The sequence below is a fragment of the Mus caroli genome, unplaced genomic scaffold (genome assembly GCF_978045245.1).
Source record: "Mus caroli unplaced genomic scaffold, Mus_caroli_1 scaffold_10, whole genome shotgun sequence".
Taxonomy (NCBI): domain Eukaryota; kingdom Metazoa; phylum Chordata; class Mammalia; order Rodentia; family Muridae; genus Mus; species Mus caroli.
Window position 1 is genome coordinate 9,805,148 of NW_028227265.1, and position 12,492 is coordinate 9,817,639.

The following is a 12,492-nucleotide window of genomic DNA, read 5'->3' on the forward strand; positions in this document are numbered from 1 at the left end:
GGGAAAGGTAGCGGACACTGGAGAGGGTGGCTAACCTAAGAGATTCGTGCTGGCTATTTCATGTCGACTTGATACAAGCTAGAGTCCTCTGAGAGGAGGGAACTTCATTTGAGAAAATGACTCTGTAAGGTTAAGCCATAAGCAACCCCGTAGGGAATTTTCTTGATCCATCATTGATGGGGGAGGGCCCAGCCCACCATGGACAGAGATACAAACTGGGATGTATTCTGGGTTCCACAGGAAAGTCCCAGGCTGAGCAAGTCTCGAGGAATGAAGCAATAAACAGCTCTCATCCAAGGCCTCAGCACCGGTTCCTGCCTCCAGGTTCTCACCTTGGCTTCCTTCAGTGTGTTGTGACTCAGCTATGGAAGCTAAATAAACCCTTTCCTTCCCAAGTTGCTTTGGATTACGGTGCTTCATCACAGCAATAGAAACCCTGACTGAGACAGAACTAAAGGAGATGGAGAACAGAGAGCCCTGTCCGGAGGGAGAGAGTTCTGGAGCCTGGCTTATTGGAGCTAAGAGAATGGGAGAGTCAGAGAAAGGGCAGAGCCTCAGCACCCCTCACAAAGATGCCAGACCTCTCTCTGCCTTGGGCCTCAGCAGCAGTGACTGCGGTACAGGCAGCGGGGAGGGGCTGTGGGAAGGCAGAGAAAACAGGCTGTGTCCCCAGTTCTTGGCATTTCTGCGGAAACCTGGGGTTCCCATAATACCCTTTGAGAACCCCTGACACCTGCCAGCCTCTCCCTCTTGCCTGCACTCCTCTGCCCCTCTTCGAGGCCACAGGTACTCTCTGTTACTCCTTCCAGAGAGCTGAGGACAGCCAGGCCATGATCCCCTTGCTCCTGGACCCCCCCACATCAGATTCTGTCAGCATTCAGTGACAGCCCTAACCTAGCTCTGGTTGCCAATTAGGACGATGACCTTGAACAAGCCTCTAGGGATCTCAGAGACAGAATGGAGTTGTGAAGGTCACTTGGCTGCAAAACCTTTTAAGGAAATGAAGGACCCAGGGACAGGCAGCCCTACATTAACAGGCTTTTGCAATTTCAGCCTTTATGGTTCCCACTGTCCTCACCTGACCAGTGAGAAAACTGAGGCCCAGAGAGGTGGAGTGACTCACCAAGCACACACAGCAAGAAGCTGGCTTGCGGCATCTCCCTCTCCCCACCTACACCTACATCCAGGGCCAAGCTCCCAGGAGAAGCTCGAGGCTTGGATTTCATATCCTGAAAGTCTGCTGCCACTCATAGACATTTTACAGATAAGGAGACCGAGTACGACGGCACAAAGCCACCTGCCTAAGGACATTCACTTGGACACTGGGATCTGGCCCCAATCTCAGCCCCTTATGCCATCTCCCCAGTACCTACCCTAGGCTCTGAGACTGGGTCAGTCTGTCCCAGCCTGCAAGCCTCCCCACAGCCCTTACTGAATGGACCATGAGGTTGCAATCCCCAGGTCCCCAGCTGCCCCAGCTCCTCCTCAGCTCAGCTCCTCCTTAGAGAGGAGAAGGACAGACATTCTCCTTGCCTTCCTGGTGGTTGGCAGAGCCTCTGCTCCCCGGCTGCTGCCTGGCTGATGGAGAGATTAATCCTAAGCCCTTCCTGGCAGCACCCCCACCCCCATCTCAGGCAGGACCATGCTGGCTGTCCCCGTGGGACTTGGAGCACCAAGTCCAATGCTGAGGCAGGACAGCTGGCCCAGCTCCCTGCAGCATCCAGGAGGAGGGAGGACTTCAGAGCCCTTCTAGAGAGCCACCTTGCGCCTCTGCTCTTCTGCGGAGTCAGGCTGAATAAACTTCTGCTCTATAGAGGAAGTGGGAGAAGAATTGGATGCTGACCCTCTGCCAGGGCTGCTATGTTGGGAGCTGGTTTTGATCTGTGTTTTGTTTTGGTTTTTTTGGGGGGGTTTCTTCTCATTTCCCCCTACCTCTCTGTCACAAACCTGTCTTTTCCTGGTCAGTGAGACATGGGCTCCCCATGCCCGGCAGAGAGCCAGCTGGGAACACACTTCCTAAAACAAGCGGTAAGTTGAACTTGGGAGGAAGTTGCTCTTTCTGGGGTGGGATGTTTTGGAGCAGTGACTGAGTGGAACAGCTTGGCCGAAGGGATATTTGGAATGAATTACTTCCCCGGGCTCTAAGGGAGTTTTGCTGGCCAGCTGTTGGAGGGGGAACAAAGACCGCAAAAATCAGATCTGTTCAGTGGAAGGAGAGGGGGACAAGATTCCGGCTCTGGAGAGAACTCCTAGCCAGGAAGCTGTGTCCTGGGTTGAGCTTGGATTTGCTGAGTGACCTTGGATGAGTCCCTTTCAGCACTCTGGGTCTTGGTTTTTACACTGGAAATTGAGAAAGCTTGGCAAGAACGCCCTGGATTTCCTGTCTCTGCAGGCTGCGCTCCTCCTGCCGCTGGCTGTGTGCTGTGAACCAAGTAACGCATGCAGAATAGCGGAGTGCTCTGCAGGGCGAGTGTGAAACCCAGCCACCCCCACTCACTCCTCGCTGGCTGTCCGCAGAATCCGGCTGGCTCTGGAGTAGAAAGGCACTTTCATTTCCATTGGCTCCTGATTGGAATGCCTCTCTCAATATAAGGTTATAGGTGCCCGGAGACAGCTCTGGCTGGAACAGGTAGCATAAGAAATGGTCACACCACACGGATGATGAGACAGGTCATAAATACTTTTAAAATTATGTGAGCAAGCTAAAATAAAACCTGCTTGTCCTAAGCGAAGCCCCTAAATGGGTCTGCAATACTGACAGCATTAGAAACCTCTTCGTGATGCAAATAAAAGAGTATACAGCTCAGAGTGGGGAGTGACTACTTCAAGGTCACACAGCAAGGGTGACAGAAGACCAGGGTGAAGCTTTCTTGGGGAGCTCCTGAGAGTCAGGTGCCTTGCAAAGCTGTCATGATCCCCACCTCCTAAGAGTTTGACAGTAGGGGACGCTAGGTGTCAGTCAGTCCCCTCATCTGCGAAGGTGAACCGTGCCTGTCTGCCTTATGGGATGGTTGGCCTGGGTCCCTTAAAGGAACTGGGTGCCTTAGAGCTTCTAGAAGTGACCGTTATGGTGGTTGGTGTTCCCTTAACAGGCCTGTGCTCAACAGTATGGGAACCCAAACTTCCCCACTCGCACAGACCAAGCAGAGGGTCCAGAGAAACTGAGTCTGTCCTCTTCTGTAAAGGACACGGCCACGTAGGGCACCCTGCAGGGTTGACACAAGCCTTGCCTTTTGAGGAGAGAGAGAGGAAGCCTCATGCCCCAAGACTACACAGTGTTCAAAAGCACAGCACAGGGTCGGCTACTCACATCTCCATCCACAAAGTCCGTGTCAGGGAGACTTAGCTCCCTGCAGAACCTCCTTAGTGTAGTGGGCCCCGCATCTGTATCACGGATGTCTGTGCATCCACAGGGGTAGGGATGTGTCCAGTGACAGGGCACAAGTGTATAGTAGCTGCCCAGTAAACAAGAAGGAAATGGAAGGTTCAGAGATGGCTGGAGCAGCTGCAGCCACGATGGGACTGGTTTATACTTCCAGATCTTCCGAGACTCACCCTCCCTTTCTTCTCTTCTTCTTCCTCTGTTGGCAGACAGGTGAGCCCAGTGCTTCCTGGCCTGACAGTCTGAGGCAATGCCCATGTCTTCCAGAGACAGGGACTTGCATCCTGGACACCATCACTTTGGCTCCTGCAGCCCCTTGAGCCAGCTCTGGCCGGGTCCCGAGCCTCAGTCAGTCAAGGGCCTTTACTACCGCAGGGCCCGGAAGGTGGGCAATCAGGACGCCTCTCCGAAGGCCAACTTGAAGGAGATCCTGGTGAACGTGGGTGGCCAGCGGTACCTGCTGCCCTGGAGCACCCTGGATGCCTTCCCGCTGAGCCGCCTGAGCAGGCTCCGGCTGTGCCGCAGCTATGAGGAGATCACGCAGCTCTGTGATGACTACGATGAGGACAGCCAGGAGTTCTTCTTCGACAGGAACCCCAGCGCCTTCAGGGTGATCGTGAGCTTCCTGGCCGCGGGAAAGCTGGTGCTTCTGCGAGAGATGTGCGCCCTGTCCTTCCGGGAGGAGCTGAGCTACTGGGGCATCGAGGAAACCAACCTGGAGCGCTGCTGCCTGCGCAAGCTGCTGAAGAAGCTGGAGGAGGCGGCCGAGCTGCGCCGGGAGGAGGCTGCCCAGCGCCAGCAGCAGCGCCAGGCTTGCCACTCCGAGGTGCAGGCTTCGCGATGGGCCCGCAGCATGAACCAGCTGCGTGAGATGGTGGAGGACCCACAGTCGGGGCTGCCCGGGAAGGTCTTCGCCTGCCTCTCCGTGCTCTTCGTGGCAACCACGGCTGTCAGCCTGTGTGTGAGCACCATGCCCGACTTCAGGGCTGAGGAGGACAAGGTGAGTTGATGCCGATGAGGGACCACAAGGCAGCCCAGATACACTTAGGAAACCATGGTGCATGAAGGCGTGTGAAATCTCGGTCCGGGAGACAAGCTTCTCCTAGGGTTTAAGCCATTTCTTTCCCTAGTGTTACTGGCTGGGTTTGTTGGCTGCCTGGCCCCTGGCAGCCCTAAAGGGACCTTGCCCCGGAGAAAACATTCTACCTGTGCAATCCTACTCTTTGCAAAGAGCTGGGACACCACCCCTCCCCCACAGACCCCCCCAGGAACCCGAGGGTCTGTGTCCTAATTTGCTTTGTGTTGCTTTGAGAAACATCCCGGTAAAAACGAGTTGGGGTGGAAAGGGTTTATTTGATTCACACTTCCAGACCACTGGCCATGGGGGTGGAGGGGTAGAGTCTGGGAAGGAACTCAAGCAGGAACCAGAACTGGAACTGGAACCGGAACCGGAAACTACAGAGAAGGGGGAAGGCTCCTTATTGGCTGGCTACTGTTCAGCCCGCTTTCTCATACAACCTGGGGTTCTCTGTCTAGGGATGGTGCCGCCCACAGTGGGTTGGGCCCTCCTACATAAATTAGCAATCAAGAAAACGCCTTCATGGTCATGTCAATTGGCCCATCTGATCGAGGCAAATTCCTCAGTTGAGACTAAGACTCTCTTAGAGTCTCTGGGCTTTGTCAAGTTGACAGCTGAAGCTAACTAGAAGAGTCTCAAAAACCGAAATAGGAGCCATCTAGTTAAGGAAGGTAGCTGAAGAGCTTGACCCTGGAACTAGACGGCTGCCTAAGGTAGAACTTCTCGCCAACTCTGCACTCCTCCGCGGCTCCCTATCGCCTGACCCTCCATCACTTAGATTATAACAAACAAGGGAGGCAGATTTCCCATACACACACACACACACACACACACACACACACAAACACACACACACACACACACACACACACACACACACACGTTGCTGCCTCCTTACAGATTTGACCAGCGAGAGCCAGCATGTGCCTCAAACACAATTAAGTTCTCTACCAATAGTTGCTGATCAAAATATGTTTCATTGGACTGACCAATGTTTTCTCTGAAAGAAAAAGGTATGGTAGCACCCATTCTTTAGTCTTTCAAACAGCTGCTTCCTCCCACTGAGATTGTAGTTGCAATCACGAACCCCCACCCCCTCTTAGACTTTGGCACAAAATGGAAAAGCTTGTTTGCCCATGGGAATATCTACATGTAGATTTATTTTATTCTTATTTTTTGCTTCTGAGGATTAGGGCAGAGTAAGCAGTGTCCTTACCCCAGTCAAGGACACCAGGTCCCAGTTACTGAAGAATCAAAGCCAATCTCCACACAGGTGGTTTTCTTCTTTGGGGAGAGAAGAGAGTGTGAGGGAGCCAGGAGCTTTTTCCGTGCAGAGACATCAGGGCTTTTCAGGGCTCAGAGCTTTGAAGATTACAGAGTGCAAACCCAGGCTGGGCTTAACGGCGCTGGGAAAATCTAATCAGAGGCAGGTCACCAGTCTGCAGGCCTGGACAGCCCAAAGCTGTCCCTGAGAAACTGGCAGTTGTGTCCCACAGGGTAAGAAGGATTCATGTCCATAGACAGACACCGTGTCCCTGTGTTTATTCTCCAGAGTCACCTTTGTACCTGCTGCCCCATCTCAAGGGTCGCAGCCTCCAGAGTGTCTCTGCTTCTGTTGGGAATGATAATTCAGAGAGCCAGGAAGGCTGAGGATGGACAGACAACCGTAGGATCTTAATTCTTTCAAGACCATGCCCCTGACATTTACATAAAAAGCCAATGTTCTTTCTAGTATACATTTGTATTTCTCATTTGTCCTCAGGGGACAGCAGCCAGGCAGAGAGTGGTTCTATTTAGCCAGCCAGCTGTCCTGAGGAGAGCTATAGGGCATGGTAATTTAATGACACCCCGAGGGACCCTGGGGATGTGACCCGTGGGAACCCAGACTCCATTGTTTTGTCCCAGCTGGCATCTGGCTATTCCACGTTTGCTTATCCATCTGTAGGTTGGCTGGTGACCTCTGTGGTTTTTCCACCTTTTGTCTGCAGGCTGGGTCCAAGCCTGAATAGGTTGTGTTTTGCTGTGTGTTTTCTTATTCCTCTTGGGTGTGTACGTAAGTGTGACCTTTCGGAATCTTGAGTGTGAGCTTAACCCCTGGAGGAGCTGCCAAGCTGTCCCCTAAGTTCAAGTTCCCTTCCACCCAGTCCAGCAGGTTGTGTGTGTGTGTGTGTATATGTGTGTGTATGTGTGTGTGTGGTGTATGTGTATGTATATGTGTGTGTATGTGTGTGTGTGTATGTGTGTGTGTATGTGTGTGTGTATGTGTGTGTGTGTGTATGTGTGTGTATGTGTGTGTGTGTGTGTGTGTGTGTGTAGGTCAGAGGACAGCTTTCAGGAGCTGGTTTTCCACTGTGTGGGTCCCAACAGGTTGTCAAGCCTGACTTGGTGGCAAGAGCTTTAACCCACTGAGCCATGTCACCAACCCTCCTTCTTCTAATTGTTCAGTTTTCAGGTATACACATAGAAACTTTAAAAAAAAAAAAAAAGAAAAAAGAACAAGAACACTCCTTCAACCCTACCCCTGCCTGTCAACCTAGGCTATTTCTCTCACCCCAAAAGTTCCCTTGGGGCCCTTCCCAGTCAACCCAGGGTGGCCTGAGCAGCTGTTTTGACTGTGGGAGTCCTGGAGGTGACCCTTACCTAGTTCCCAGTGTCACCTGTCTGTGGCCTCCAGCATGCTAGGCCCCGTGTGCCTGTGTGGTCTTTCATTTCTATCACAGCTTCCTGGGGGCTAGCTCACCTCGACTGCAGGAAGGGGGCAGGGCTTTCTCACCATTGCCAGGGACAAGGCACACGACAATACAATGGCTGACTCCCCACTTCATCTGGAATTGTGGGGTCCCCAAACCAGATTTCCCCGTGCCCAAATCCAGAGCTATAAAGACATCATGGGCCAAACTGTCCCAGGCCCTGTGGCCAGAGTCTTCCTTAGAGAGAAAGAGGTACTTGTGTGTGTGTGTGTGTGTGTGTGTGTGTGTTTCTTTCTCCCCAAGCCCCTTTCCTTCAAATGAGGATGGATTGGGTACCATATCCTCTACTAAAGCCCCTCTATCTCTCTGTCCCATGTGTCCCTGCATGGCTGCAGAGATGCTAGCCCTTGAAGGCAGGCCCCAAGCTTGTTAGGATGCAGGGCAGAGCAGGATGCAGATAGAGTGACTAGGCAGAGCCAGCCTGCTGCAGTGCAGGGAGGCCGGCAGCACAGACCAGAGGAGAGAGGACAGGGTGTACATGCCTTGAATAGCCAAATGCAGCACCAGAGGCAGAAGCATGGCCTGCTGGGCCTGCTGGGCCCTCCAGAGTCACCTTCCCAAGCTGCTGGTCATTAGGCAGTATTCCCCAAGGCTCCCAGATCTCAACAAGGAAACAAAGTTAGCCCAGATTCTAGGACTTCCGAGGGCTCTAAAGTCAGGGGGAGAGACCCTCCCCAAGTTCCCATGTCTGAGCTTGGGTCCAAGGCTTTGAGTTCGTGATGGACCCCAGAATCTGTCTTTGTAGCTGGCATCCTGGGGGATTCTGGTTGTGTTCCACCCTCTTCATCAAACACTGGAGCCCAGAGACAGCTAGGGATCACTTCCAGATTGCACAGCATTTTCATAGAAAGCCTGGAGAACCCAGACCCAAACTAAAGTCTTTAGGGGCAGTCCTGAGCGTGAGATCCTGTTTAAATGCAGATTATGCATCGGGTGGTAGTGGGGGAGGGGCGGGGTCCTGTTTCTCCAGGCTCAGAGAGGCTGATGGTTTTGATTAAGGACCTCACTGAGGAGCAGGGAGATGCTGAGATACATCGGGAGGCAGGGGTCAGGAGTGGGTGACACATTGGTGACCCTTGTGGGTAGGAGACAGTGTCTGGGCAAAGGGTTGTGACCACACCTTTTAAAGGCTAGATTGCAGCCTCAGGACCGTCTGCCCAGCAGCTTCCTGCCTCCAGGACTCGGCCAAGTGGGCCTTAGTCCATTTTGTTGAAGGAAGGAACTGTGACTGTGGATAAAGAGAGGACAAGGCAATAGCGACTAAGAGACCCGGAGTGGGGCAGGACAGGACCAGCTACAGGCAGTGCACATATGGGTGTGGCCCATTTCCTGGAGTGTAACATGTGGCCATGCCCTTTGCCCAGGACATGGCTGTGTGGCTTCAGGGACAACAGTGGAGCTGTATGCCTGCCTAAGCGATGCTTTCGTCAGTGAAAGTGAAGGTTGATTGCTGTAATAAGGAGGCCTGGGACAGGAAGCTTTAAACAAAATGGAAGTTGTTTTCTCTTGGGTGCCGGTCTCTGAGTGACAGGGCTAAGTGAGCCGCGGCTCCCACTCTGAACCTGGGCCTTCTTGATGTGAATGTTCCTGTATTCCACTGGGGTGTCGTTGTCAGTCCTCCGGTGTCTACTGTCCTAGTGCCAGAAAAGGGGTCAGCGTAAGGAGCTTGCAGCCCTATCTGATGTCCTTCCATAGGTGATAAGCATTTGGCTCTATCTAGCTGCCACAGAGGCAGGAAACCCTGGTTTCTACTGGACTGATCTGCCTAGCTACAATGTAATAACCACATGACGGACAGCCTAGCCCACAGCACATAGCAAGACCAAAGTGTGCCTCTAAGGCAGTAATTCGCAACCTGTTCATCGCGACCCTTTGGGTGGGGGTCAAAGACCCTTTCACGGAGGCTACATATCAGATATCCTGCAAATCAGGATATTTATTTATTTACTTATTTATTTATTTATTTGCATTGTGATTCATAAAAGTAGCAAGATTAGGGTTATGAAAAAGCAGTGAAATAATTTTGTGATTGGGGATCACCGCCATCGCTGTACTGAAGGGTCGCAGCATTAGGAAGGTTGAGAACCACTGCTCTAGGGCCTGGGAAGATGGCTCAGTTGGTTAGGAATTAGGAAGCACAAAGAATGGAGGCAGAATACCGGAATCCACCCTACAAGGCCTGGTGTCGTGCATACACCTGTAATCCTAGCACTGGGGAGGCAGACGCAGGCAGATCCTTAGGGCTTGCTGGCCGGCCAGCCTCACCCACTTGGCAATCTCCAGATCTCCAGACCTGTAAGAGACCCTGTGTCAAAAGAAAAACAAAAAAATAAAAACAATGCCCCCCCCCCACACACACACAAAACAAAATGTCAGAGCCTGAACAATGATAGCCCTGATTGTTTTCTGGCCTTCACACATACACACACAGTACACCTAGGAAGGCTTTCAGAGGGAAGCTATCTTCTCACACTTCAACATAGCCACCGTGGAGCTGTCTTCTCCACCATGGCTGGCTGTCCCTCTTAAACTGTGAGCCTAGATTAAACCCACCCTTCCTTCCTTCCTTCCTTCCTTCCTTCCTTCCTTCCTTCCTTCCTTCCTTCCTTCCTTCCTTCCTTCCTAACTTCCTTCCTTCCTTCCTTCCTTCCTTCCTTCCTTCCTTCCTTCCTTCCTTCCTTCCTTCCGCCATTGTGCCTTTGTGCCAGGGTTTGCGTAAAGCTGGCTAACCCATTGCTTTTGTGGCTCTCACCCCAGGGAGAACGCACTAGGAAGTGCTACTACATCTTCGTGGTGGAATCCATCTGTGTGGCCTGGTTCTCGCTGGAGTTTTGCCTGCGCTTTGTCCAGGCCCCGAACAAATGTCAGTTCTTCCGCGGGCCCCTGAATGTCATCGACATTCTAGCCATCTCCCCATACTACGTGTCGCTCGCAGTGTCTGATGAGTCCCCGGAGGCAGGCGAGAGGCCGAGCGGCAGCTCCTACCTGGAGAAAGTGGGGTTAGTGCTGCGTGTTCTGCGGGCACTACGCATCCTCTACGTAATGCGCCTGGCTCGCCACTCGCTGGGGCTGCAGACGCTGGGCCTCACTGTGCGCCGCTGTGCCCGAGAGTTTGGTCTCCTGATGCTCTTCCTGGCTGTGGCGGTTACCCTCTTCTCACCTTTGGTCTATGTAGCTGAGAATGAGTCCGGAAGGGTCCTGGAGTTCACTAGCATCCCCGCATCCTATTGGTGGGCTATCATCTCCATGACGACCGTGGGCTATGGGGACATGGTACCTCGCAGCGTCCCAGGACAGATGGTGGCTCTGAGCAGCATCCTTAGTGGGATCCTTATCATGGCTTTCCCAGCCACATCCATCTTCCACACGTTCTCTCACTCCTACCTGGAGCTGAAGCGGGAGCAGGAGCAGGTCCAGGCCCGCCTCCGGCGTCTTCAGAACAATTCGGCCAGCGAACGGGAGCTCCTGAGTGATGCAGATGATCTGGTCCCTGAGGGTCTGACCTCCCCAGGTGGCTACATGTAACTCCCACCACCTTAGGAATGTGCCATAGCTTCAACCCATCCCATGGCTGAGACGGGCTCCTGCATCTCTCCGAGGGATCACCTGGGCATGTGAGCTCAGAATACTGACTTACTTCCAAAGCAGGAAAGGTGCCAGGTTATGTCATCATTGGCGCAAACCTGGGCCCATCCCTATTCCTTCCCCAGCTCCCTGGCAGTTACTGGGCACTGCCCATCTTGCCATACTGGATCAGTGCTCCTGGGCTCTTTTCCCTTCTTTGCAAACTCTATGCTATTCCACCCTGGGCTCTGGATGCTCACAGAACTGACTTCCACTAAGAGCCAAATATGGAGTCTGCAGATTTCCACCTTCTCCCTCAGACCCCCTGTCCTGGGCCACACCACTCCTGAGACTCAGAGAGCTCCGGCACTGAGACCTGCTCAGAGCCCCCACGCAGCCTGAGAGGCTTCCAGGCAGATCTTGTGTTCTTTTACCTGCCTTCCACCACCAACCATATTGCCAAATGCCATGGAAGCACCTAGAAGCTCTTAGCCAAGAAGGCAGCCCTGGCCACTTCAGCAAATCCTGTCAGGTTCTCATGGCTGCAAGCGTGCTGTCACCTAAAACACGCCTGGGGACCTACCTGGGCAGGAGGGCCACCTGCAAGTACCCAGTTGGCCAGCTGGACTCTGGGTGGACATTCCTAGTTATCCAGCTCTTAGCCTTGACAAGGGGACTCTGAGAATTGCATAATGTTCCTCCAAGAGGAACCTCAGTCAGCTAAACCTGGCTGACAGCTCAACAGGACAGCCTTAGGCATTCCCCGGTTCTAGCTCCCTACTTGCTTGTGACCCACACTGATGGAGGACGACAGGCATCCCTGCTGTCTTTGTGTCCACATATCCACGGGCTCATCTGTGCACAGACTCAGCCCTGGGATCCACAGAGAAGCAGATCGCTTTGCCTTACAGAGACGAACCTGAAATAAAGTGACTTCTGAAATAAAGTGACTTCTGAGCAGCCGGTGCCCCAAAATTTCCCAAGACAATGGGGGCTAATGCTGGAGAGTCCCTTGAGGGGTTGGGGTGCAGAGCAGTAGAGCAGGCTAGGATCGGGAGCTTGTGGACCTCAGAGCACGGTGGCTGTACTTGGGGTGAGGATGAGGTTGACAGTCCAAGGGGCCGTGAGACCGAGTGGAAGTAGGGGTGACAGCCATCCAGGAGTGACCTGTGAGTTCAACTCGTCTATAACACTACCAGTCTGGCTCAGCACACCTGTGAGAGATCTCTGTGCCATTTCTCAGGAGTTACACAGTTCTGCTGTCATTTGGTATTGGCTGTGAGGCCACTGGAGAAAGTACAAGGGGTGACAGGGACCCTGTGAATCTGACATGGTTCATGTGTGGATACATTCAGTACTGCGCCCTGCTAGCACGTTGGTCTTTCCACTAGTATTAAGCTGAGCCCTGCTTCGTGCCACGCCCCTACTTTCCTGACTGTCACCACATAGCTAAGGGCTCTGCCCAGAGAAGCCCCAGCATCTACTCTAAAGTGCATCTTGACCATGTAGAAATTCTCACATCCTCTGACTCCCCAAACAGATGCACACACATGCTCCCATCCCTCTAGACGTCAAGGTGCGGGGAGCACCCTCAGTCCTCTCAAGCTCACAGGTCTCAAGCAGGCCTTTTATGTCACACTAGGAGAGCTGAGGCCCCCCGGCATGATGCTTTGTTCCAGGAATCGGCTAGCAGAGTCCTGGGGGGAACCTGGATGTAT

General features: G+C 53.1%; 1 protein-coding gene across 1 annotated transcript; it reads left to right on the forward strand.

Annotated features, from left to right (window-relative positions):
- The first annotated feature begins 1,556 nt into the window (after positions 1–1,556).
- Positions 1,557–12,492, forward strand: Kcng4 (potassium voltage-gated channel modifier subfamily G member 4). Its single transcript, XM_021170671.3, has 3 exons — positions 1,557–2,028; positions 3,592–4,382; positions 9,968–12,492. Exons 2-3 carry the CDS (start codon positions 3,633–3,635, stop codon positions 10,733–10,735), a joined length of 1,518 nt encoding a protein of 505 aa, XP_021026330.1. The 5' UTR covers positions 1,557–2,028; positions 3,592–3,632; the 3' UTR covers positions 10,736–12,492.